Here is a 27,987-nt window from a genome sequence, read left to right on the forward strand (position 1 = left end):
TTCTTAATGTATCCATATACCTGAAATAAAACTAAATATACTAATTTTCAAGATTACCAAAAGAGGTAAAGAATTTGTTTTTTTTTCATTCCCAATCATGACTGTGACTGGGAATGGAAATTCAATACTTCATATTTCCAAAAAATAAAAATGAAGGTAGATGCATGTTCTCATAAAATTAGTCATGTGTCATTTGACAGAATTTTTCACTGTATTATTGTAAATTATGCATTAAAGACTAACACCCTACAATATATGCCATTCAGTGATGCTACTAACTAATCTGGGCATGGCAAAACCATTTTTTCTCCCTCTTATCAGCTTTAGTTAGGGTTTCAACAAAATGCTAATTAAAAAAGGAAATTTAAATAGGTTTAGTTAAGCATTTTGTGTGTAAGAGGAAAAATCCATTTTTTTCCTGCTAAAGTTGCATTTTCCCTAGTTTTTCTAATCTCCATCTTTTAAAAAGGCAGCATAAACTATAAAAATAATCAAACAAAGTTAATTTAACTGGTTCTGTTCCTTTAATTAAACATTTAACATAATGTACAAATATAGCATGGATGTAACAAGTTACCCTTGAATTTAACATATAGTTAATATCTTCTAATGACAGTTCAAAAATGTTTGTTTTTGGAGGTTCATCCCTTCCTTAAACCTCAACAATTAGTTTCTCAATGCTGACAAGATGAAATTCCATTAAAATGCCTGATCTAAGTTTCAACACATACTTCCTTCTAGCTGACAGATTTGTACTTGATCCACTGATTTGCACCTCTAACTTCAAAAGGTGGCTCCTTGGAGTAGATATGATAGCCTAATTCTTCCAAAGGTGGCTCTGGATCAGCTGTAGCAAACTGGGCAGCGTCCTCGATCTCTTTCCTTACTTCCACATCAATTTCCTTTAAAAAGTCAAGATGATTTGAACACTCAATTAAATCATTATTTACTGAGTATTTTCTATATACAGAGATGTGATCATCTGCTTGTTGAGGTATCTGGTTATTTCTACAAATTTAAAAAGCTAATAAACTCATACCAAGAACTAGATTGTAGCAAGATTTTTTCAGTTAGGGTTAATCTGTCAAACCATTTTTGAAAATGATCAATTACTTGCTGTCCCAGGGAAACTTTGGAAGCAAACTGTTTATTGAATAGCAAGCAGTCTGTCAATTGAAATATTTCTGTAATTTCACATAAGAATCCGAGATGCTGAACATTTGCTCTAACATCAAGGTTTTCTTAAATACTATCTGTCATTTAAGCAATTAGCAGCAGCTTAACAGTTTTCACAGTTAAAAATATAAAATGGTTGATTACTTCCTTATTCTTTTAGACTTGATGAAGTTCTTTTCCAGGGTTTAGGTAACCTCAAGTCTCTTCAAGGAGTTGGCCTTAAACATTCACACTCAGGAACAAAGACAAACTCACTCAAAGAAGAATAAACGACTATAATTTGATCTTACCTTTAATTCTTCTATGCTAGCAAGGTTATTGTTCACCATTCTGTCCTTAAGAAGCATGATAGGATCACTCTTACTTCTCACTTCCTGAATTTCTTCCCGAGTTCGATAACTGTGTCATAAAACAAATTATCTTTATGAAGGAAAAAATATCGTCTTCCAGGATAGGAGATAATGTCTTCCAGGATAGGAGATAATAGGTTTATAAAATATAATTCACATACAAAAATGAATTGGAACATATTAAGGAAAAAATTCTTAGAAAAATTTCTATTTTCTATAAAAATACAAGGAATCATAATTCAAATTGTTGACTGCATTTTGATTTGTTAGAAAAACCAATAATTCAAAGGAAAGAGAACCTGACCTAAAGAGTGCTATAATTGAGGAAAGGATGAAAATTATTGCTACCATCATATCCATGTATTCTGGTAATTATCTTGGTTTTTCCTAATCAATCTCCATGTGCTAATTTCCTGAGGTTTGTGATTCTGAATTTATGAATATAGGAGGACTTAAGAGTGGCCCTTCACCCTACATGTGGCAAGTGCCCCCTATAAAAGCCCCCTTTGATTTATCATCAAAGAGGGGTATAAAAATAGTGGCTAAAGAATGTGATATGCAGGGGGACTTACAGGACACAGCGAAGATGGCAGTGAGAAGCTAGCATGCTCCCAGAGCTTTCCCTATATAATGCTAAATGAAACCTTTCCAGACATTAAAGATTCAGCCAAAAAAAAAAGATTTAAATGAGTTTTCAACTGTAGGCATTGAAAGTCTGTCTCTTCTGGGGAAAAAAAGGAAGTAAAGATCAGCTAGGTGGGAGAGCAGGAAAGAAAGCAGGAAGTTTTTAGCTATAGTGAACCCCAGGTCCCAGCAGCTAGCCTACAAGCCAGCAAAACTGGTTACAACCCTGGGAATACTGGAGAAAAAGACTGGACAGGATTGGGAGCAAACCTCTGCATAGGCAGAGCTTGGATATAAAGAAGGAAACAAACCTCTGCATAGACAATGCCTGGGCGGTATGGGCAACATCTTGGCCAGTGATAAGTCAGGGATTAGACCCAGCCCCTGCACAGAAAGCTCAGTTCTACACTTCCTATACCCCAGGAGCAGAGCTCAACAATCAAAATGAGCAAAAAAACCTAAAAGACCGCTAACAGTGGCAAATCCAAAAACTCAAAGAGCTTAAAAAAAAGAAAAAAATGGAAAAAAGAAATGAGAACCATGCAGGAAATTTATGAAAAATTGACCTAAGAAATCAATTCCTTGAAAAGTAAAAATAGGGCCAGCTGGATAGAACACCAGCTCTGGAGTCTGAGTTCAAATCATTCTCTCTTAGGATAGTTAAAGGGTTGAATACAGTTGAAGAGACTGTACTTAAGAGGATATGGATGTGGTTGGTTATCATCCTTCCTTATAGAATGAGACCAAAATGACATCACTATGTTTGAGACAAATTACAGTGCTTCCAACTGTGGCTGATCAGACCAACAGAACTCAGAATGCTGTACCACAGGCTGAGCACAAATAATCCAGGTGAACATCTGTAGTGTTTACTCTAAAATTAAATATCTCATGTTTTCTTTGGGCCTTGCTCATCGAGCTCAGCATTTTCTCTGATGAGGGTACCCTATATTGAGCAGTCTTGTGCTAGTGTCTCCCATGCCTTACAATCAATTCTAAAATTCTTGAGAGACATTCAGGGTGTCCCAGTACTTAAAATATTTAGAGGCTCTGTGCATAATTAAATCAGAAGTAATTTTACTTTACTAGATACCCAGAGGTTTGTAGTGCAATAGGGACACGGGGTAGGAGCTTACTTAGAGGTTTGTCATAAAGAGATTAAGAAATAATCCTGCCTTAATCTATAAATTAGTTAAATAAGGTGTTAGTATTATGGATGGGGTGATAAAGGGACAGTGGGAGAGAATGTACCTGAGAGGGTTGCAAGGCTATGGTTGAAGTACTCTAGAGACAAAGAGAGTATGCTGGGGGGGGGGGGGGGGGCCAAGTTCCCCCATAAAACCCCCTACTTTGATTTATAATCGAGGAGTATAAAAATAGTGGCTAAAGAATGTGATATGCAGGAGGACTTACAGGACACAGCAAAGATGGCAGTGAGAAGCTATTTTCTATAAAAATACAAGAGGTATAAATGGTTCATAAAATAATTTAGCTTTGCATGATGCTTTGGCTCATGAGGATTGAAAGGGGAGAAAGATTTAAAGTGATTTTAATTTGATGTGGTTCATCACTTTTCTTTTTAGGTTTTTGCAAGGCAAATGGGTTAAGTGGCTTGCCCACAGGCCACACAGCTAGGTAATTATTAAGTGTCTGAGGCCAGATTTGAACTCAGGTACTCCTAACTCCAGGGCTGGTGCTTTATCCACTGTGCCACCTAGCCACCCGCCCCTGGTTCATCACTTCTTAAGAAGTATAATGAGACATCACTTCTTAAGAAGTATAATGAGACAAATGGGGAGGGTACTTAGTAACTACGAGGCATTTCTGCTTATTAATCAAGCAATCAATGTTGAGAATAGTACTTCTATCAGGTAGATAAAAGGAGTAAATTTTGACAATACAAAACAATAAAAATATAATAAGGACTATACAGGAGAAGGCTAGGCATTAGTGGATAAGTAACACCAAATACAGATGCACAAAGAAGAGAGTAAGTGAGGGTGTGAATCTTGAGTAAATCCTAATCAACAGATTTGGCCCAGTGAAAGAATAACATACATTCCCAATTGGGTTTAAAAAATTTATCCCTTCCCTTTAGGGTACTACAGGGAAGTAGGGCAGAGAGGAAAAGAAAAGAGAAGAAGGCATGATAAAAGGGAAGGTGAAAGTAAAAGAGAAAGTTAACAAAGTTAAATTTAAAAGCAAATTTAAAGGGAAAAGGAGCAAATATCAGTTTGACTGCAAAATATTTGATTTGAGGGAATAATAAGGGTTAAGATTGTGAAGGAATTTGAAGGCCAAGATTAGAAACTTACTGAAAGGCAAATAGATTTGAGAGGGAAACTGACATTTTTACACAGTAACATTGCATAAAACCCTAGAAACAAAATAAGGTATTGCAGCTTGCTCCTCCTCCTCTCCTCTTCCTATTTAAGTCACTATCATTGGCGTAGTAGATGGATGATCCACCCACCCCATCTTCCATCCATCTATTAATGGATTAATCCTACTTATTTGTTTATTTAACTGCACAATGTCTGAACAACTGATATTCTTTGTCTACTCTCGGAATTCTCAAACACTTAAATGGTCATAGATCTAATTCAAGAGACTTTGAAACATTCCAGGGTGTGAAAAAATGCCATCTTCAAATGTGACCATACAGAGGATAGACCTCATCAAAACTCTGTAGAAGTGGCATTAAAGATATCAGAAATATGACCTGTAAAAAAGATGAGTCACAAATGCTCCAGTGCTATCTGGGCAAGATTTAGAGGAAGGGCCTCATCATGTTGGGATCATCACAAGTTTTATCTTCTAATCTGCATCATTGGGTATATCACTGGAAATACCCACAGTGAAAGCACACATCTATTTCTTAATTAAGAAGGGTCATATAATTTCCAGAGTTGAAAGAGGACTTCATTTGAAGTCAGAAGACTCATGAGCAAAATCCTGGTTCTTCTATTTACTGCCTATGACTAGATGATTTTTAAGGTCCGTTACAGCTCAAAATCAAGGACCTTAAGAGTTTATATTTCATTGGTTTCCTATATATTTTGCATTGACCAATAGCTAACATTATTTTAAATATTTAAATGTAATTTGTTTCAAAAATAGTTTTAAATACACTTAAATTTGGAACTCAATCTTGCCTCAACTTTACAAAGTAGATTCCATTTTACAAACAAAAACTTTAGTCAATTAGTCTTTAAGGTTAGGTTCCTCAATTCTGAATGAGCTGAAGAACTAGATCAATAATAATGGTTGCCCACTTGACAGACTCATTTTCTTAGTCTGTCACCTTTATTAAACAAAGAGGTATCCTTGAGAGGTAACTGGCAGAGCAGATGGATACAGATTAGAAAGAAACTCAAAGTCAGGAAGATCTGTTGTCTGTGTGACCTTGCCTCCCAGTGGTCCAGATGACTAATCTAAAGTTGCACAGAGGTGCCAATCTCCATTGGTATGGGAACTTTCAAGTAAGAATTAAATCATATATTCAATTTAAAAAACCCAAACTGAAATAAAACACTAACAAAGTTCTCCTAAAGATAATTTTCTTTCTTAGACCTTGCTTAAGATAATGTCACAAGTTAGATTATTTTAAAAATATTTTGAGTATTGATTTTTTCTTGCAACTAAACTAGTATTTTTTTTTACTGTCAGCTTTAACGATTGCTTTTGCTAATATTTGATACTTAAGACATAATTTATTCAGTTCAATGAGGGAAAAGCCTCAGGTAATTGGAGCTATAGATCGGAAAACAGTTGTTTGAATTTTCACTTTTCAATGTAACACTGATGACAGGTATATAAATCCTGAAGAACTTGTCTCAAATAGCTGTTTTTTAAATGTAATTAGAGATCATATTTAAAGAATCCCTCTTATACCTGACACCAGGGTCACTCATGCTGTGTCCATGATAACGATATGTCTGTAGTTCCATCAGCATGGGGCCCTGCAAGATGAAGAAAACGTGATTAAAAAACAGACTTACACTAGCTGGCCTCTGAGGGCTCTTTCTTCTCAATACCCATCATCCTCATGTTTTCTTTCACATTTGCCATAATCAGGCCTGTTTAAGAAGTCACAGCAATGGGAGAGTTGGGAAGTACATCAGAGACTCTAAGGGGAAACCACTCTAAGTTAAAGCAATCTCTTCCATTTTAGGATAAAGTTGATTATTAGGGAGGTTTTCTTAACTCTTTGCAACTTGCACCCAATGGTCCTAATTTCATTCCCTGGTCATGAAGCAAACTGCATTCCCCAATCTCCCTCTATAGGCTAGAGTTGTAATGAACTTCCAAAGTGATCTAGTCCAAATTCCCATTTACCTGATGAGAAATATAAGGTCCAGGAAGGACCTTGTGGATCCTGTGACCCTAATTTCAGCATTCCTTTCCACTTTTAGTACTTTCAATTGTTCTTCATGTCAGGATCTTGAGGTCTTTTATTAGCCTGGTGATTCTGATTTGGATTTTCCTTAGCATACTAATATCCTTGCTCAGAATTCACCTAGAACTGAACTGACCAGGGTGTAATGGAACTATCCTTTCTACTTGAGAATTCTATGTCTCCTCTCATAGCACTTCTTGGAGGGTTGATTTAGCAGATCTTATTGAGCTTTGAGATAGCCCACATTTCTTCAGCCAACTAATAGTCACACTATCTCCACCTGTCTTATATTTGTGAAGCTGACTGAACCTAAATGCAAGAAAAATGTTTATCCTTGTAAAATTTTCTTATTAGATTCAGCTCTACATTTTAGATTGCTAAGATCTTCCTGAGTTCTTTTTCATCCAGATTAATAAGTCATACAGCATCATGCCAAATGAAAATCAGGTAAATGTGTTATCTATACCATCTACTTTCTCATTGTGGTCAGAATCAAGTCCAAAATAACTCCTCTTAATTGCCCTCTTCAACCTCTTGAAGACTATAATTATCAAGAAAAGCCAATAACTATGAGTTGCTCTGCTTCTGGAAGAGGGAAATAACTCAACCTCCTCCTGTCCCAGTGTAGATTTCAATGACAATGACTGTTTTGGGTGCTCTCCTTAGATAATAAACAGTTGTCCTTCCCTCCCTTCTGGAGCCATAAAATCTTGGTGTTATTTTTGGTCAAATTTGATCAATTTTTCTTCCTTACATTAAGAGTCTCTAGTTCATCACCTCTTCAAAAGCTTTGCCACCTTGGACAAATACAAGATAGTCATTCTCTTGGAATGTAACACCTGAGTATTCCACTTCTATAATTTAAAGCTCTAAGATTCCTCCAGCAATAATTCCCAGTCTCTACAGTTCCACCTTTGACCTTATTTCTAACCCTATTTTCTGATCTCACTCCAATCTCCTGTCATTTCATTTGTCACCTCCTGCTTTTTCTGACCATGATCTTTGCTTTGTCCATTTTCCCCTTCAAAATCTTGCCCCTAAAGTGAACTAGGTATCACTCTTCAGTCTAAAAATAATTTGTTCCCTTACTCAACCCCAATCCATCAATCTCCTTCACTTCTATTTGCATACTGCTGAATATCATAAAGGCATACAACCATAGGGCTTACAAATAGGTCTGGATCAGACTAGTTGTTTTCCCTTTGTTCTTGAAGAGGACCTGCAAGTGAACTGAATTTGACTGAAGCAGGGCTTTGCAAGATCAGCCTCACTCTCTCCTCCAGAGTCATGAGTGCAATGGTAAGACATAGGTCAGGGCACAGGAGATGGTCCCAGATGCAGTGGGAGACAAGACCTTGGGTCTTTTAAAGCTAAGATCTTTCCCAGACTTCAGCTAAGATGAATCTATTAGCCTACTTTAAAAAAATGGAAAAAATGAAATAATCAGTTTGGTAGTATTTTTGACAAAGGTCTTACTTCTAAAACATACTGAGAACTGAGTCAAATTTAAAAAAAAAACACAAGCCATTCACCAGTTGACAAATGGTCAAAAGATATGCAAAGATGAGGAAATCTAAGCATTCCATGGTCATGAAAAATTGCTCTAAATCACTAAGTATTGGAGAAATAAAAATTAAATCATCTCTGAGGTACCACCTCACACCCCTCAGACTGACCAATATGACCAGAAAGGACAATGATCAATGTTGGAGGGGATGTGGGAAATCTGGGACACTAATTGTTGGTGGAGCTGTGAACTCATCCAGCCTTTCTGGAGAGCAATTTGGAATTTTGCCCAAAGGGTCACAAAAATGCACATACACTTTGATACAGCAATACCACTACTAGGACTGTACAGAAGAGATTATGAGAAAGGGTAAAAACATCACTTGTACAAAAATATTCACAGTAGCCCTGTGTGTGGTGGCAAAGAATTGGAAATTAAGTAAATGTCCACCAATTTGGGAATGGCATAATAAACTAAGATATATGTATGTGATGGAACACTATTCTATTAGAAACCAGGAGGGATGGGAATTCAGGGAAGCCTGGAAAGATTTGCATTAACTGATGCTGAGTGAGATAAGCAGAACCAGAAGAACACTGTACACCCTAACAGCAACATGGGGGTGATGATCAACCTTGATGGATTTGCTCATTCCATCAGTGCAACAATTAGGGACAATTTGGGGCTATCTGCAATGGAGAATACCACCTGTATCCAGAGAATGAATTGTGGAGCTTGAACAAAGTTATATAATTTTTCGGTCTCTTATACTTTATTTTACTTCCTTAAGGATATGATTTCTCTCTCATCACATTCAACTTAGATCAAAGTATACATGGAAACAATGTAAAAACTAACAGACTGCATTCTATGGGGGTGGGGGAGGGAAGGCAAGATTAGGGGGAAAATTGTAAAATTTAAAATAAAATTTTTTATAACAATAAAAATAATCAGTTTGGGAAGGGAGTACATCCAGGGTTTCTGGTCAAAATAGAAATAATTACAATCTCATCTTTTAAAAAAAACACTTGAATTTGACTGTACTATCCTTTGGTTCTATACCTCTTGCTTTTTATAAATAAATTCAGTAAAGTCAGTCTTTGTCTCCAGCTTTTCACCACTTGTTCATGTCAACCTTTAGCAAGTGAAGCTCTATTGCCCCCCCCCACCTAGACCAAAAGCCAAATCTCACATTTGAGAAGTCTATTTTAACCATAGCTATTCCAAATTTTCAACTGAGCTATCATGGGCACTTCAGTGAACCAAAAAAGTGGTGGAGCAGGAACAATCTAGCATAGATTGGCACATAGGTGGTGTTTAATAAATATTTTAATTTGTTGATTAACTAATAGGATTACTTTCCAGTGCTAAGATCGACAAATACAATGTGGAATCAAAAGAAGAAAATCCAATGGCCTTACCTTTCCTGATCTACAGTAGGCAGCTGCAAATTTTGTTGCCTCACGGACACATAGAATATCCATACCATCTACCTGTAATAAACAGTGTAAAATTAAGTCTTGAATTCAGTACAATTTTACGTTTCCTGGTTATTCTGATAAGATATAATTAATAAAAGTAATTAGTGTTCTTACCCTTATTCCTGGAATAAAGTCTCCCCTTTTGTAATAATCAGTGCTGGCTGCAGCTCTCTCTACAGAAGTTCCCATTCCATATCGATTATTCTCACAAATGAAAATACAAGGTAATTTCCACAAAGCTGCCATATTGTAAGCTTCAAATATCTGACCCTAAAAAAATTTGCAGGTCATTAGGCAGTATGTCCATTATATTATTATTTAGATTTTACCCATAACTCCTATTTATATAATCACTTAAGAGGCAAGCAAAATGTCTACTGTCTCATTTTATGAGCCACAAGAATCCTGAAAGAAAGCTTTTATCCTCATTTTATAGATGAAACTGAATTTAAGTGCTATGCTAAATCATTCATCTGGTGTCTGAGGTTAGATTGAACTTAAGGCTCCTGATTTCAGATGTAACACTTATCTATCCACTAAACCATATACTGCCTCTCTATCATTCTTAAAAGTTGCTATTCTTTATAAGATAAAAATCCTTGGGGCGGCTAGGTGGCACAGTGGATAGAGCACTGGCCCTGGAGTCAGGAGTACCTGAGTTCAAATCTGACCTCAGACACTAGTAATTACCTAGCTGTGTGGCCTTGGGCAAGCCATTTAACCCCACTGCCTTGCAAAAAACCTAAAAAAAAAAAAATTAAGAAAAAAATTCTTTTTAAAACTCAACTGTTTTAAAATCAAATTTTCAGAACAAAAATTATACTGCTCTGCAACAAAGTAACTGATCCAAACAATTTAGCATCACCTATAAAGTCAGTTCTTAATATAACTTGAGTGGACCTCATGGGTCAAGCCCCATAACCCTCCACTCTAGCCTAGGCAGAGGTGCTTAAAGCAGAGATGCTGTTGCTACAGCTACCCTGGTGGGAGCTGGAGCAGGGTCAATATTGTGTAATTTGAATTTACACAAAGCAAAAACTATCAGGGGCAGCTAGGTGACAAAGTGGATAGAGCAGCCCTGGAGTTAGGAGGACCTGAGTTCAAATCCGACCTCAGAAACTTAGTAATTACCTAGTTGTGTGACCCAGGGCAAGTTGCTTAACCCCACACACAAACAAAATCAAAAACTGTACTTTCTCAGAATAACAGAATTAGCTTGAGAGAAGTTTTGCCAAGCAAGCAGGTCCCAAATCCCCAAAGAAGATAAAATCTCCTGTAAGGGATATTTCAAAGTTGTGATCTTAAGTCTAATCTCTGACACACCTTTGGAATGATATACATTAAGAAAATATGAACACTAACCTGATTAGCAGCACCATCTCCATACAAAGTCAAACAGATCTCATCTTTTTCATTGTACTTACAGGCTAGGGCAATACCAGCTCCCAGAGGTACCTAAAATTAAAAATAGAACTGAGTCACAGTAAACCATGAGAAGGCATGAATATCTGAAATATATCCTGTACACAAAGTTTGGGGTAAGAACAGCAACATCACAATGACATTTTCTTTCTGATTCCATTAAAATAATTTTCAGAAAATGGAGGAAAACAATGAATAAATGCAATATAATTTTTTTTTCAGAAATGTTACAACTGTGAATGTTAACAAGAATTATTAAGACTTTGCAGGGACATCTAAAAATAATGAGTAGAAAAATCATTTATAGAAGTCTGGAAATAAGCCCAAGTATTCATCAATCATTAAAGTAAAATCATTAATGTTATTCTTGTTCTCTTCCCTAACTTCTCTCTTGATTTGGGCCTATCAAGTAAGGAAATCTCAGGTAATGGTGATTAACTCAAAGCAGATAATAAACTAAACTAAATATAAATTAAGAGTTAATTTTATAGCCCTTTACCACTAAAGGAATCTAAAATTCATCTATTCTAATCCCCTTATTCTGCAAATGAAGAAAACAAAGACCCAGAGAGTTTTAGGTGACTTGCCCAAAATCACAAGTGGCAGAAGCAAGATTCAAAATCAAATTCTAATACTAAATCCAAGAAATCAATCAATGAGCGTTAAGTACTCATTTACTGTATTCAAGACACTGGGGAAATAAAGATACAAGTGAAATTATCTTTACCCTCAAGGAACTTCTATGGTAATGGGGAGACAAGTAACACTTAAATATATAAACAAGACAGGGTTGGAAGGGGGGACCTGAGAGGATTGTGGAGAAGGTTGGGTTTGAGCCCTCTTAAAAGAAAGCAAAGGCAGAACTTGGGAGGAAGCAAGCATTATTAGGCATCTATTATGAACTAGCCCTGTAATGTAGTTGATATTATTATCCCCATTTCATAGGTGGTCTCTGTACAGAACCCCTGGTGACCCAAAATACCTGAGCTCCAACAATGCCATTGCCACCATAGAAGTTCTTGGCATACATGTGCATTGATCCTCCCTTTCCTTTAGCACATCCTCCTCGTCGACCTAGAAGGAAAAGATACAAACATGTCTTTACAGGGCTCTGTTTTTTAGACATCTAAGTACAATTCAATTCATTCAACACATGCCTATTTACTTCTGAACCCAACCACTTAGCATCAGTTCCCTGCTAACAATGGGACCTTCAACCAGTTCCCATTCTCCCTCTAGTTTCTACTTCAGAAGGGGTCCAGAAAGCTGGTTTCAATTACCACCCATTTTCTCTTTGTTTCTACCCAGCTTCAGATCAGGGTGACAAGGAAAGGAACACAGAGAATAGAAATAGAATTAACTTTTGATGTTTAATTGTGTCTGACCCTACATGATCTTATAATTCATAGCACACACTTCCACCTGAGGAGTTCCACCTTCCAATGTCATATCTTGTTAGCAAGTTAATCCTTTACATGAGATTTCCTTGGCAGAAGTGTTTGCCACTTCCTTCTCTAGAGCAGACAATACCCCTAGCATTTTCTACCCTATCTTGTCAGCCATAAATTTGGGAATTTTATTTTTTCCTCCTTAGTCATTTCTCTCTCTCATACAATGACCTCCATGATTTCTGAATCTATGACATTACAAGACTGTCTATCCTGATATGTATCCTACTTCTATAGCTTGTATTTTGTCTAAAGAGTTATTCCCTAGGTCATATTGATCGGAACATTTGCCAGACCATGACTCAGAGGCTGCTCAACCAGTCACATCTACCAAAGCATTGCTTCAAGAGTTTCATATTTCACAAAATGTGGCACTGGGGATTGAGTATTTTTAAAATCTTATTAAAACTTGAGGGTCTGTGTGGATAAATCCAGGATATATTTCAAGAATTACACTTTTTATGCCATAATTCAAAGTAAAAAAACAGGGGTATACAATGAGGGAAATAGAGATGAAGCTACTTATTTTCCTACTATAAAATAGCACATAATCAGAAGTAAATATAACATTTTAAATGAGCATATTAAGTAAAAGGAAATGTAATGACTAAAAGAGAAATTACTCAAGATATTTAAACTTGACAGATGGAATATCTGGGCCTAACTTTCAATAACTTTTTCCTACATGGAGGAAGTTCAAGTATGATTGACATTGTGTCCACAATTTATATTTTATGAGTAAAATTAGGACACTGTCAAAGACTTCAATTATTAAAATGCAGAGCAAGATGATACATATCCTTTTTTTTGTTATTTGTAAATATATACTACTTCCCGACTCACTTACCCCAGAGAACCTTCCCTTATAAAAAACTATTTGTTTGTTTTCGCAAAGTAATAGGGGTTAAATACTTGCCCAAGATCACACAGCTAAGTAATCATTAAGTGTCTGAGACTGAATTTGAACTCAGGTGCTCCTGACTCCAGGGCCCTAAACTATTGTTTTTAAAGAAAAGTTTCTGATTTTAATTCCAGTAAAGCCAATAATTTCAGTGGGAAAAGTATAGAATCTGGGTCATTATTTCAAAATGTATCTTTTTCATAAATATATTTAAAACAAACCTGTAAGCTCTGCCAAAATTTCTCGAACAGGAAGTCCACGAGTATAGGTAAAGCCATGAGCTCGATAGGCCGTAATCACATGATCTGTAGGATTTATACCAGCTTCAAGTCCCACACAACAAGCTTCCTGTGTTAAAGAAAAAAGGTTACTAAAGCAAATTTGAAAATATCTAGCACTCTCTCAGACTACTCAATATAGTTCTAAATAGAGGTAGAACATCAACAATACTGGTAAGTAACAATTCTCAAATCTACAGAACAGAACTGAGTCAAGCAGAACAGAATTGAGGAGTCAAGCACTGTAAGTCAAAAAGTTCTAAAAATTAAATACATACAAAACAGAATTTTAAAAAATACTTCCTCTACTTCTATCTCAATTCCAAAGAATGCTTAATAGGAGAATTTCAAAGGCAAAGACACATTTCAAGACAGTTTTATAAACATATAATGACTTAAAGCTATTAGTTGTATAACTTAGATCAATGTATACCATGGAAACAATGTGAAGACTAATTACTGCCTTCTTGTGGGGAGTGGGAAGTAAGATTTCTAAAAAAATTTTTAAAAATTAGTTGTATAAATAAAGGTAACAAAGGCAGATAGAGAGCAGTATGTACAAGGTAAGCCTTAACACCCCCTCTCCCCAACAGGTTCCTAAGCTGAAGAAAAAAGGAGAAACAAAAGGGCAGGAACTATGGAAATTTGGTACAATCCAAGAACCAAATAACTAAATAAATATACTGAATTCTAAGTTGTATTATGTTTCTTAAGTAAAAGATATAACTTTTAAAAATATTTACTCTATAGTCCCTTTTCATACTAGGTTAACAAGTTTCCCACTATTGGTTTTTGACTTAATTTCGTTGTCTACTGGTTGACTTATTTTTCTTGGGGGGGCGGGCGGGCAAGGCAATGGGTTTAAGTTACTTGCCCAAGGTCACATGGCTAGGCAATTATTAAGTGTGTGAGGCCAGTTTGAACTCAGGTCCTCCTGATTCCAAGGCTGGTGCTCTATTCACTGGGCCACCTAGCTACCCCACTGGTCTTTGTTTCAAAACAGTTAAATAATAACTAAAAAACAATCAGTTCATTAGTTTTCTGTAGGGAGGCAAAAAAGACAGTTGGCTCAATGATCAGTGCGAATGGCTTAAAGAATTAATTCAGGTATCATCTGACTTAAACTAAAAGACCCTTCCTTCATACTTCCACATGAACTTGAAGAACCTGGATGAATTCCCAATTTAACAGATGTTGATCTTAAACCTTTAATACTCCTTCATTAAAAAGTCTTAAATTAAGTCTTAAATTTAAAAAGCTTTTTTACAAACATAGATAAAATCCAAAACTATGTTCTCACCCAATTTCTACTCACCTGACCATCATACAAGTGACAGAAACCACGGATGATCTTTTGCTTATACAGCTGATCTGCTTTCAATTCCATTCGTCGGACAGTCTGCATGGTCTTATAATACTTGAGTCCTTCCTCTCTTGTGAGAACTGCTGTGGTGGGAGGGCCCTCCTCTAGTCGATGAATGTCACATTTCTAGAAATTTCATTTATTTCAATGGAAATGCTCCCAACATTCTAAAATTAGCTCAGATAATAGTCAAGTAGTTACCCTCAAAATGCTTCACAGTATTTCTGAACTCCTGTTTTTCTAAACTCATGTTAAAGTGATTTAACTATTTAAAAGGAAAAATGACCTCCCAGACAAATTTAACTAAGAAAATTGAATCGCTCCTTGACTATCAAAGAAAAATTCACTGAAATGTCTTGATCACTTTCTTCATTAAATAAAGTCCCAAAACTTGTTATTATGAATTCATTTTTACTATATAGCCATTGAGAGCTGTGATTTGTTCTCCCTGGAAATAGGGAGAATAAATTATAATCTTAGTTATGAGCAAACAATTCCCCAAAATAAAAAAAGTAAAGAGATTATTTTGATTAATTTACCCACCATTTATTAAATACCTTTTCTGAGGCACACATGCTACTCAATGTTATAAAATAACTATACCAATAAAGTGAAAAAATTCTCAAAAATTCAGTATGATACAGCAAAGCATCTTGCTTACCTTAATATCAAATGAAGCATCATTTGCAAAGTTACGAGCTGCCAATACTACTCTTCCAGCCTACAAAACAAAACAATATACAAGAATTTAGTTTTTAGTTAGAAGGGTGAAAAAATAGCTACTAAGTTTGGAAGAGTTGTCCATGTTTTCCTGGCCTACCTCCATTGTACAGATAACTAATAGCTAGAACTCTGTTATCACAATCATGGTTCCAATAAAGTTATGATTCAATCTTTCATATTCAGAATCAGTTTCCTATGGTGTGGAATGGGACAAAAAGCCTCAAAAATTATGTAGTCAGTTTATTCAATGAGATAAAGATGCACATAAATGAAAAAACATGTCAAGTCAGTACTAAAGATCTTCTTTTGGTCCTGTTTGCTGTTCAAAACAAGCAAAAGACTTTACAAACATGATGTGCAATAGACACAAAGGCATGTCATTACTACTCTATAACACTTGTTATGATCACTTAACCTGAGATCCCTAATAGGATAAAAAGATTTGTTACCAACTATCTCACAAGGTTGTTATAAGTGCTGCAGAAATGAAAATTATTATTAAATATGAATTTGAATATTGGATACCAAACTTTTGGTTCAACTCAGGGAGGAAAAATAACAATGCTGGGAAGAAGCATAAGCAACTAATTTTAGCTGCTATCAAATTATTTATGAAGCCAATAACATTTTTATGGTGTGAAATGAATTTCTAGAATAGTCATACAAATTGCTTCTTAGGTTTCTCTGGAAGGTCTCAGGAATCTTAGTCCTCAAGGCACTGAGAAACCTCTATGTCCTCAATGTCAATGCCACACATGGTACCTTATTTATTCTATGTAAGAATACAAGATTTTAGGGGTGGCTAGGTGGCACAGTGGATAGAGCACTGGTCCTGGAGTCAGGAGTACTTTGAGTTCAAATCTGGCCTCACTTAATTACCTAGCTGTGTGGCCTTGGGCAAGCCACTTAACTCCATTGCCTTGCAAAATCCTAAAAAAAAAATACAAGATTTTCTGAATGGGGTTTAAGAACATATTAGATCTCTCTACATTTCTTTCATCTCTAAATTTCTATTTGTTGAAACATTCAGAACTAGACAAGATGGTCAAAGTTAGTTACTATATTTTGCTACTACCTATTTTTAGAACAAATTACACAGAATATTTATAAATAAGTTCATACAGTCAAATGGAAGAAAGCCAAGAAAGATAAAGATGATGTTTACTGTATATCTACTTGAAAGTTTTCCTACTGTGTTATGATTCCTAAGGAAACTCGTATGTGCAAATGCTGACAAAGGTCGAAGAGGACAGAAGTATTTAGGGTAAGAAGCTTCAAATCAAGTCAGTGTGGAGATATTTCTGATCAGCAAATTATTAAAAATAAATGTAATCTGACCACTTAATTTTTCTATTTAAACAAGCATAAAACATTTTTCATTTGAGACTTTTTGGAAGAGACATCAACAAATGGCAAAAATCTGTTTAAAATACTAAAACTTTAAAAATTCACTTTGGTTCATGTAAAAAAAAGGGAAATTATTTCAAAAATCCAAAATTCTAATGATTCCCAACTTTTACCCATTTTGGACTATTTAAGAAATAGATGATTAAAAATGGGTTAGACCTCATATAAATAAGTTTTTTTTTCTATGAAGGAGGTAAATCAAAATTACAAACAGATCTAGTACTGGTGTGACAGTAAATTAAAACCATTCAAGCAAATGAGTCTACTAGTTTAAATCTTGGAGATTTAAAACTAAATCTTGAGATTAGTAAGAATCCTGGGAAAGATCATAACCATTCAAAGACAAATTCAGAGAATTATTAAAATACAAGTAATTCGTTGTAGGCTCTATAACCAGAGTCACCTCCATTTTAGTAGAAAGATTGGCACAATGAGTGGGTGGAAATAGTCTGAAATGCCAGTGGTTTCCAGGTATACCGTGTGACTTTTCCTTCCACAACAAAATACTAGTCCCACTTGGGAAGTCACAAACTGCCCCTAAATAAAAAATGATCAGATTTCAGAGATTTGAAAACAACAGCATGTCCTATTAACTTTTAAATTCAAGCCAGAATTTAGAAACCATCACTATTTTCCACATTAAAATGATTGCTCTTTAAAAGTAAATTTAAAAAACGAGCAAATCAACAACTATGTTTTGCATTAGGAAAATTTTGTGTCTTGAAATAACTAATAGTGGATTTTATGACATGATTTATATGAAATCTTCCATTAAATCCTATTTTCCTTGCCACATCATAGCATACAGGTGAATTATCATAGATTCTTTGAAGTCTAGTCATTTGAGTGAAAAAATTTCTAACAGTCATACTACAGCTGAATTAATTTATTAAATGTAGTTAAAACTACACTAAGACTCTGGGAACATGCTATATATGAAATAATTTCCTTAAATTTACATTTCTTTATATTTAAAATATCGGTATAATTGGCTAACTAAACATATATATATATATATATATATATATATATGAATTTTATTTTTTTGCAAGGCAATGGGGTTAAGTGACAATGCAAGATCACACGACTAGGTAATTATTAAGTGTCTGAGGCCACATTTGAACTCGGGTCCTTCTGATTCCAGGGCCAGTGCTCTATCCATTGCACTACTCAACTGCCCCTATCTAAGGGATTTTGTATTAAATCATGTTGATGGATCTGAATTATCATATTTTTAGTTTCTATCAGTATAGTACAAATAAATGTGAAGTGCTATATTTGTTCTTAGAGGAGTATTACTATCATTATGTACAATGTTCTCTTGGGTTCTGCTCATTTCACTCCATATTATTTCAGACTTTCCATGTTGTTCTTTACCTTTTATACCCTAAATATCCTGGGAAACATACGCAATAGTGAAATTGCTAGGTCAAAGGGAATATAGTTTTATAACTCTTTAGGAAAAATTCTAGAAAGGTCTTCAAAATTATTGGATCAAATCCTTCAATAGTTAACTAGTGTCCCAATTTTTCCATATCCCTTCCAACATGTTACTCTTCCCTGCTATCATTTTAGTCAATCAGATAGAATTAAGATAATCTCAATGTTGTTTTAATTTTCATTTCTCTAATCAATAGGGATTAGGAACATTTTTTCATGACTAAATATAGTTTTGATTTTTTTTAATCCCAAAATTGCCTGGTCATATCCTTTCATCATTTATCAGTTGGGGAATGATTCATATTCTTGAATAAATATTTTTATATTGAAGACATGAGACCTTTATCTAAAAAATTGTTTATATACTTTTTCTCCCAATTTTCTCTTTACCTTCTAATCTTGGCTACATTAATTCAAAATCTTTTTAATTCAATGTAATGGAAATCGTCCATTTTACATCTCAGTGTTTTCTATGTCTTGTTTATTCATAAATTCTCCTCCTGTCCATCAGTCTTAGAGGTTATATGTTCCATGTTCTTCTAATTTTCTTACGATCCCTAGATCATGTATTTATTTTCGACCTATCTTGGTAAATGATGCAAGATATTGGTCCATGCCAAACTGCTTTCTAAGTTTTCCCCAACAATTTTTACCAAATAATGAATTTATCCCAAAAGTTTAAATCTTTACATTTTTTAAACATAAGGTTATTATCATTTGCCACTGTGTATTTATTGTAATGTTGACTGTTCCACTGATTCACCTATTTCTTAGCCAGTACCAGATAGTTTTAATAATTACTGCCTTACCACAGTTTAAGATCTGATAGCTCCCTTTACATTTTTTAAAAAATTAATTCCTTTGACATTCTTCACCTTTTGTTCTTTCAAATAATTCTTATTTTTTTGAGATTAAAATACTTTTTTAATTGAGATGGTCTTCAATAGATTAGGTAAAATTGTCATTTTTATTACATTGGTTCTGCCTATCCACAAACAATTAAATTTCTCCCAATTATTTAAATCTTTCTTTACTTGTATAAAAACTATTATAATTGTGTTCGTGTAGTTCCTGGGCTTGTTTTTGTTGATGTACTCGCAAATATTCCACATTATCTACAATTATTTTGAATGGGGTATCTCTTACTATCTCTTCTTACAGGACTTTGTGGGTAATATTTCATGTCCTGCTACTTTGCTAAAATTACTTTTTCAACTAACGTTTTAGTTGAAACTTTAGAATTTTTAAAGTATATCAACTGATTATCTGCAAAAAGTTTTTATTTCCTCACTGCCCATTCAGATTTCTTCAATTTCTTTTTCTTCTCTTATTGCTAGCATTTCTAATACAATATGAAATAATATTGTTGACAATGGACATGCTTGTTTCACTCCTGATCATATTTGGAAGGCTTCTATCTTATCACCATTATGTTTTTCATGGTTTTAAGTAATGTTTTGTATCATTTTAAGGAAAAATCCATCCATGCTTATACTTTAAAGTGTCTTTATTAGGAATTGATGTTTTATTCTGTCAAAAGCTTTTCTTGAGATCTTTGTTAACTTTTGTTATTGATAAAACAAATCATGTTAATAGTTTTCCTTAGGTTACACCATCTACATTCCTAGCATAAATTCCACTTAATCACATTGTAAAATCTTGGAAATCTGTTATCTCCTACTAGTGTTTTATTTAGGATTCTTACATCCATATTCATTATATAATTATAATTTTCTTTCTCCATTTTTCTTCTTCCTGGTCTAGGTTATTAGTGTATTTGTTTCAAAGAGGAGTTTGGTAGCACTACTTCTTTGTCCATTATTCCAAGTAATTTATTTCATATTTGGAATTAGTCATTTTTAAATACTTAGAAGAATATGCTTGTAAATTCTTCTGATTCTGATGCTTTTTTCCTTGGGAAGCTCATTTATGACCTGTTCAATTTCTTTTTCTAAAACAGATTTTTAGATATTCTATTTCTTCTTCTGTAACCTAGATAGTTTCTATTTTTGTAACTATTCTTCCATTTCACTTAAACTGTTAAGTTTACTAACATATAATTGGGCAAAATAACCCCTTATCACTGCTTTGCTTTCATCTTCATTAGTGGTATATTCAATGATCTATTTCAATGTGTTGTTTTTTTCTTATAAAACCAACTCCTAGTTTTATTATTAATTCAGTGCTCTTTTTTACACTCAACTCTAATATTCTCACATTAATTTTTAAGATTTCCAATTTAATTGGGAATTTTTAATTTTTTCCCTAGTTTTTTAATCTGTACACCCAATTCATTGGTCTGTATTTAGAGATATAAAATTCTCTAATTGCTTTTGCCCCACCCCATACATTGGATATGTCTCACTATTGTCAAGAAATTGTTTCTGTGATTTGTTCTTTAACATTAGATTAAAGACTCATTCTTTAAGATTAGGTTGTTTAATTTCCAATTAGTTTTTAATCTTTTGCAATATCCTTTAGTCAATATAATTTTTGTTGCATTGTGATCTGAAAAGGATGCATTTAATATTTCTACTTTTCTACATTTAACTTTCAAGATTTTAATGCCTTATAGTGAATTTTTATAAAGGTACCATGCACCATAGAGAATGGTGTATTCCTTTCTATTCCTAGTCAATTCTCTCCAGATATGTAACATCTCTAGCTTACCTAGATTTTATTCACTTAACTTCTTTCTTATTTATTTTTTGGTAATCCTGAGACGATTAAAGCCCCCCACTATTATGGTAACACTACATATTCTCACCTAAAATTTATTTAACTCTTCCTTTAAAATTTTAAATGCTATAGCTTATGGTAGATATAGGTTTAATGATATGGTATCTTTTATCATAATGTAGTTTCCTTGTTTATCTTTTAATTAAATCTATCCTAGTTTTAATTTTTTTTCTGAGACCATGATTGCTATCTCTGCTTTTATCACATTGGCTAAAGTACAATAAATTCCACTCTAGCCCTTTACTTGAACTCTCTGCTATTTCTGTTTTATGCGTTAGTTCACCCCTTTCATATACGTTTATGATTATTAGGTATGTTTCTCTCCATCCTATCCTCTTTTTGCCCAATCCCTCCTCACATTTTTTTATTTTCTATTACATCCTTAATCTGCCTTCTTTTTAAGAATACTCCTTTAATTTTTCCCCTTATCCTTCTTTTCCTTAACCTCCCCATCTCTCTAAGAATTACTCCTTTATCCTCTCCCCACACCCTCAAAAAAAATTTAGAAAAAAATTGATACCTTACCTCACTAGCAGCTCCCTAAAGTTGCAGTAGTTGGGGGAAAAAAGAATTAAAAAATTATTTCACATAATGAAAAAAATCTAAAAAAACAAACCTTGAAAGGGATGAAAAGGATCCAAACTCATTAGGGTGACTACCCTCTGCAATCACTTTTGATTAACTATACCATATTTTGGCTTGTGCATATTTTATGTTTCAAAAAAATTGACTAGTACTGAATTTCTTTAAAAAAAAATCATAAACCAAAAGGGCATAGTCTTTCCAGTATTAAAGCTAGTAAAACCAGCTTCAAAATTATCACTGCAAAAAGAAACATTAAAAAATATTAAAAATCCTAGCAATTTAACAATAAAGTACTCCTTAGTAAAGTACAACTATATTTCCTTTCAATGCCATGATACTCTGCTAGTGCTCTTATAACATGTTCTCTAAGAGTTAATATTACTGCTAATAAAAGCTAATAGTCAACACCATTAACTCTGCATATAATTTGCTTTCAGTATTTCAGTAAACAACTGCCAAGGCAGTTCCCAAATAAATGAACACTTAAACACTCTCCATTAAAGAAGGCTTTGAATAAACAAAAAAAAGGTGGAATGATACTTTACCTATTCTACTTAGTTGCCCCATCCTAACCAATCTGAATTTTATTAAGGAAAATTTAAAAAATGAAAGGTAAGAAAACAGAGTAGAATGTGACAGAAGAGTGACCTGTTCAGAAATAGAATAACATATATATATATATATATATGTTTTTTTTCTCTGCTGCTAACTGCATGGGCAGCATTAATGCCTTATTACTTCAGCAGTACTGGTAATATAAACATTTGTCTAGAAATGCAGCCTCAGACACTTAATAATTACCAGACTGTGTCTGAATCCAGAACTGAACTTAGGAAGAGGAGTCTTCTTGACTTCAGGTCCTGCATTCTAACCACTATGCCCATTAAGAAGTCTGGGAGAGGGGCAGCTAGGTGGCACAGTGGATGGAGCACCGGCCCTGGAGTCAGGATGATCTGAGTTCAAATCCAGCCTCAGACACTTAACCATTACCTATGTGACCTTGGGCAAGTCACTTAACCCCAATGCTTTGCAAAAAACTAAAAAAGACACCTCAGAGATACTATTTTAAAAATAGAAAGAAAGGAGATTAAGAGAGTAAAAGTAGGGCAGCTAGGTGGTGTAGTGGATAAAGCACTGGCCCTGAAGTCAGGAGTACCTGGGTTCAAATCCAATCTCAGACACTTAATAATTACCTAGCTATGTGGCCTTGGGCAAGCCACTTAACCCCATTTTGCCTTGCAAAAATCTAAAAAAAAAAAAGGTCTATGAGTCAAGATTGTAAGTAATAAATGTTCCTGGCAGGGCTATAGTTGAAGTGAATCAGCTCTGGAGTAGTGAACAGTAGAAAGACAGCCTCCAGGGAGTTTGAACAAAGCCCATCATCAAAATTATAAACTACCTAGCCTCATAGGGGAAGAGATCCTAAACCCAGAAGGATCAAGAGTTCTCTCTGGATCAGAGAATGGTTGAAGGAATTCCTGCCTAACCCAGTCCTCCCTACCCCAAGGAGTAAAGGAATTTTTAGTTATTCTAGGCAATACAATAGGTTCATAGACTGCGGGCTGGAAGAGACCTCAAGGACTATCTAGTCCAACTCTCCTAAGTGAAATGCAAAGTCTAAGGAAGTTAAGTGACTAGTCCAAAAGCCACACAGGTAGGTAAATCTATGAGGTGGGATTAGATTTCAGGTCCTCAGACTCCACTGCTTTAAAAGGGTAAAAAAAGTCTGTCTTTTCCTTCTATACCATTTAACACGGGCAAAAAGAGAATTGTAGACAAACTAGGGGAGATTTTCCCTCTCTCACCCTTAGTACTAGTTTTTCTTAGAGTACTAGTTTGTTTTGTGGGGTGGAGTAGGGAGATGATTGCATCAAACTCTAGGAGGATTACAAGTTATATAGAATCTTAAACCCATGTTTGTCCTAGGTTGCAATCCAACTCAAAGGTCACAAAGATGGACTAGCCCCAACCAAACTGGTGCCTCAGAACTACACAAAACAGACTTCATTTTTTTTATTAAAAAAAAACTCAGGTCCTCTTAATTTTGTTTCCTTTAAAATTTGTTGTAAGGTATGGATAACCAAAGGAAGGAAGCAGGGGAAAAGTAGATGGATGAGATCAAGAAAATAGGATAATAGGCACAAAAAAAAATTCCAGATGGAAAACCAAGGGATCTTTTTCCTAGTTCTAAAGAGTAAGCAAATGGTCCTGACAACAACAACGAAGCAAGGCTGGCAGGACCCTGAAATGCTTTTAACGTGGACACCGATGTTCTCCGGCAGCCCCGGGAGACGGACGGACGGACGGACGGACAGGCGGGGCCCTGGAAAGGAAGGCCCCCAGCCCCAGCTCCTCGGAGTATCGCCGGGGCTTTAGGGAGACCCTTTCCCCACACCCTGCCCCGGCCGCCTCGGTCCCTCCGGCTTCCGCGGATGACCTTGCGAGGGCCGTGAGGCCCCGGGGGCGGAGCCCGGGGCTGGGACAGCGGCGGCGCCACCCCGATATCCTTCCCCCCCGCCCTCCAGCGCCGGGCCCGGGATGGGCTCTCCCTCCCCTTCCCAGACAAGGCAGGCCGGTCCCCCGACTCCCGCCTTCTCACCGGCTTGGGGGAGGCGCCCGTCAGCACGCGGGAAACGACGGCGAGCATTTTCCGCATGGAACGGTGACCCGAGCGGCGGCGGCGGCGGCGGCGGAGAGACGGTCAGCCCCGGGCAGACGGAGCCGGAAGCGGCCGTGTCCGGAGTCTCCTTCAGAAGGTGGCAACAGACGGAACAGAGCGCGAGGGAGGGACGGAAATGACGACACTGCACGCGACCCTTCCGAGGCCACGGACCAATCAGGAGAGCGCACGGGGTTAGACCCGCCCTCTCCATGGCTTGGGCTTAATTGGCTGGAAGGCTTCCTAACCTGGATCTTTCTGGAAGATCCCGCGATTAAATTTTGAAAGATCCGCGAATTTGGATGAGGAGGAGGGGGGAAGCTAAGGAAATCAATAATTTGTGATATCTTTTGTAAGAATATGGCTTTCATTTGTAGGAGTGGTGTGCGGAAGGAGGGAGGGGCTGGATGTTTTATGCGTCCACGTGGTTCTGTTTACCCCGGGCTGGAAGGGAGGCCAGAAAAGCTGTCTCCAGGTCTCTTTCTTGCCCTTGCTGTACCCGTTGGTCTGACAAGTCACCTACAGGTTCCTTGTCATTAAACTACTGAGTTTTCCCTTCTAAGTGTTGCAGGCTTAAAAGGCTGAGGAATTTGAGAGAGCCTCTACCCAAGGCCCCTTGGTGGCTCCTCTCTCGCCTTTGAAAAGTACGCAGGGCCACCAAATAGCACCGTCTACTAGAGCAGCAGCAGCAAATCAAGGCAATCTCAAGAAATGACCAATTGGCAGCATTGCTGAACCCTTCTATGCCTTCATATTTTGATTGATTGATTGAAAGAGAAAAATTGATCTGTGGACAGAATGAAACATGACAGCATCATAACAACAATAACAATTGCTAGAATTTCTATGGGGCTTTAAGTTTTGCAAAGTGCTTTACAAATACTATTTTCATGTGATCCAGCAACATGCCAGATTTGGTGGAGAGTTTCTGTTTTAAATTCGCCAGATATCATTTCTACCTAGAACCTGCATTCCTCCCACTGTATAACTTCATTCAAATTGTACTGACAGCATGGCTTTGAAGTTATTTTCCCTCAGAACAGATCATTTAATTGCCTGAATCAAACTTCATTAGCTGGTTTGGTTAAAAAATAATCCACACATTTTTGCAGTTTTCCTACCTGTCAGGGTCTTTGGCTGTTATTTCTCATATTAGCACACCATTTTGCAATCATTCCTTTAGCTGCACAATGATTTAAGAGTTGGAGATTAGCATTTGGATACAGATTTGTTAAGATGATACTGATAATTGCTATCCTCATCTGACAGATGAAGAAATTGAGGTTGAGAGAATTTATGTGAGTGACTTGCCCAGGACACTCAGTTAGTAATTGTCTGAATTGGGTCTTGAACTCAGATCTTCCAGAGTTTAAATCCAACATTATAAATAAAAATTATAATGCAATATAAAAAGTACAATATAAAAGCCAGAAATATTCAACATTCTTTATAAGTTATAATGCAATTAAAATAGTAATTAATAAGAGAGCTCAAGCAAAGGATACAGGTTTAAATGGAAGTTATTAATGATGTCTGAAGTGATAAATAAATTAAAAAAAAGACAAGTTATAGTGAATGAAGCAGAGCACAAGAAGACTATTGGTGGAAGAATTCATTAAAAATTGAATTTTGAGCTAATTCCTGGTTCAAATTGCTTGTAGATGACTTTCAGCTTCAGAGTTGTCACTCTCTTCATCTCTTTAATACTCCATTAACACATTTACCCTAATCTCACTAGCCATTAATATTTTGTTTAATTTACCATAGTATCTACTTACAGTGTGAGAATTACAGGGTCTTAGAAAATTCATAGTCTTTTAAAAATGTTAGTTATCATCATCATCATCATTAGCTACTACATTCTCTTCCTTAAGGCCTCCTCTATCTCCCTTAACTTTAGTTCAAGTGCTTTACTACTATTGCTACTTCTCTTCCCTTCCCTCCTCCCCACCCCAAGTCCTTCTCAGACCCTTTTGCTTGAGTCCTTCCTCACCTTCTCACCTTGAATTATTTTCCTTCTTCAGCTCTAATCTTTTTCCTTCTTTCAATATCTCTTCTAATATTCCCAGATTTCTCCTCCCTAAATTCAAATTCTTTTTACTTCTCCTTCCTTTTCTTCTTCTTCTTCTTCTTCTTCTTCTTCTTCTTCTTCTTCTTCTTCTTCCTTCTGCTTCTGCTGCTTCTGCTTCTTCTGCTTCTGCTTCTTTTTTCAATTCCACAGGCCCCAAAACACCATCTGAGGTGTTTAGCTTGAGTCTTTTATCTTTCTTCTTTCCCTTCTCCTATATTCTCCTTTGTAAGCCTAAACATAACTGTAAATGTTGGCCCATGCGGTCACTTTCAAAGCATCACCATCTGTTGGCAATTTTACAAATTCATTGTATCTGTCTTTAAGAGGAACTAAGCAGTTTCTCTATGTGACTGTCCCTGCAAGCCTAAAATTCCAAGTGATAATAAACTTCATGGTTCTAGATTCAAGGTCTCATGAGATCTTGACAAATTTAAGCCCAGTAGTAAATAAAGCATATGCTCATTCTGAGAGGGTTATTTTATAGACACCAGAACACTATTTCCATCAAATGAACCAAGAATAGGAGTTTTCTATCAAAGTCACTGTGCTACTGGCCAAAAAATAAAGAAGTGAACCAAATTCAACACATTAAAAGGAGATCTCACTCAAATATTTAATTTTAGTGTCTCCATGGCAGTGTTGTATAATGCTCTCACAGCTGTGTTTGGGAAAATTACAAAATGAAAGCTTTAATTCTTCTTTTTTCCCACTACTTCTTAGCATTGGTGTAAAGATGAAGTCATGCAGACCTTGAAGTCAGTTTTTAAAATCATGTTAAATAAGAAAATTTAATGGCAACTACTATTGGACTACTAAGCCAGGTGCTTTAGAACTTGTCATAATGATTAATCTTTTAGCTTTGATATGGATTTGTTGAGAGGCAGTGGGGAGCAGTAAGTAGCATGAAAGTCTTGGAATCAAGAAAACTTGGGTTCAAGTTTTACCTCTAACAAGTCCAGGAGCAAGTCAATTAACCTCTCAAGATGAAGAACAGGATTCAGATTTTCGAGGCAGTGATAGTAGGAGTAGAATGACAACAGATAAAAGAAGCTGAATATCCAACCTTGGAGGGTAAGATGGAGAGTATGAACATCTCTGTATAAGAATAGGCTAGAAATTGAAGCAAGGTGTTGCCTTTGCCCCAGGGGTAGATGGGGTAAATCAGGTCAGGATTGCCATTCTAGACTAGGACAGGATACAAAATAGATGGTAATAATGCCTTTTCTTTAATGTAATTTCTACTGATAAAAAATTATATCAGCTTCTGAAATTGAACCATTTGACAGTGCCAAATACTTTTCTGGAAAGAATATTCTTTTCTAGTTCTTCAATAGTTGTGGCTGAAGCTGTAGATGTAGCTAGACTGCATCTCCACAGGAGTTGCTTCCCTAGATGATATCAATGTAAGAAGTGG

At 35.8% G+C, this 27,987-nt stretch overlaps 1 protein-coding gene across 2 annotated transcripts; it reads right to left on the reverse strand.

Annotated features, from left to right (window-relative positions):
- Nucleotides 1-505: 505 nt before the first annotated feature.
- PDHA1 (pyruvate dehydrogenase E1 subunit alpha 1) lies at nucleotides 506-24,611 on the reverse strand. Of its 2 annotated transcripts, XM_074214299.1 has the most exons (12): nucleotides 24,443-24,611; nucleotides 21,784-21,798; nucleotides 15,611-15,670; nucleotides 14,902-15,075; nucleotides 13,530-13,656; nucleotides 11,942-12,033; nucleotides 10,900-10,992; nucleotides 9,652-9,807; nucleotides 9,478-9,549; nucleotides 6,045-6,112; nucleotides 1,467-1,575; nucleotides 506-902 (listed from the first exon to the last, which is right to left on the reverse strand). In XM_074214299.1, the coding sequence occupies exons 1-12, from the start codon at nucleotides 24,497-24,499 to the stop codon at nucleotides 738-740; spliced, it is 1,188 nt and encodes a 395-aa protein (XP_074070400.1). In that variant the 5' UTR covers nucleotides 24,500-24,611; the 3' UTR covers nucleotides 506-737. The 2 variants fall into 2 exon arrangements, with proteins under 2 accessions (XP_074070400.1, XP_074070401.1); XM_074214300.1 differs by lacking the exon at nucleotides 21,784-21,798.
- Nucleotides 24,612-27,987: the final 3,376 nt, after the last annotated feature.

The sequence above is a fragment of the Macrotis lagotis genome, chromosome 1 (genome assembly GCF_037893015.1).
Source record: "Macrotis lagotis isolate mMagLag1 chromosome 1, bilby.v1.9.chrom.fasta, whole genome shotgun sequence".
In the NCBI taxonomy this organism is placed as follows: Eukaryota; Metazoa; Chordata; class Mammalia; order Peramelemorphia; family Peramelidae; genus Macrotis; species Macrotis lagotis.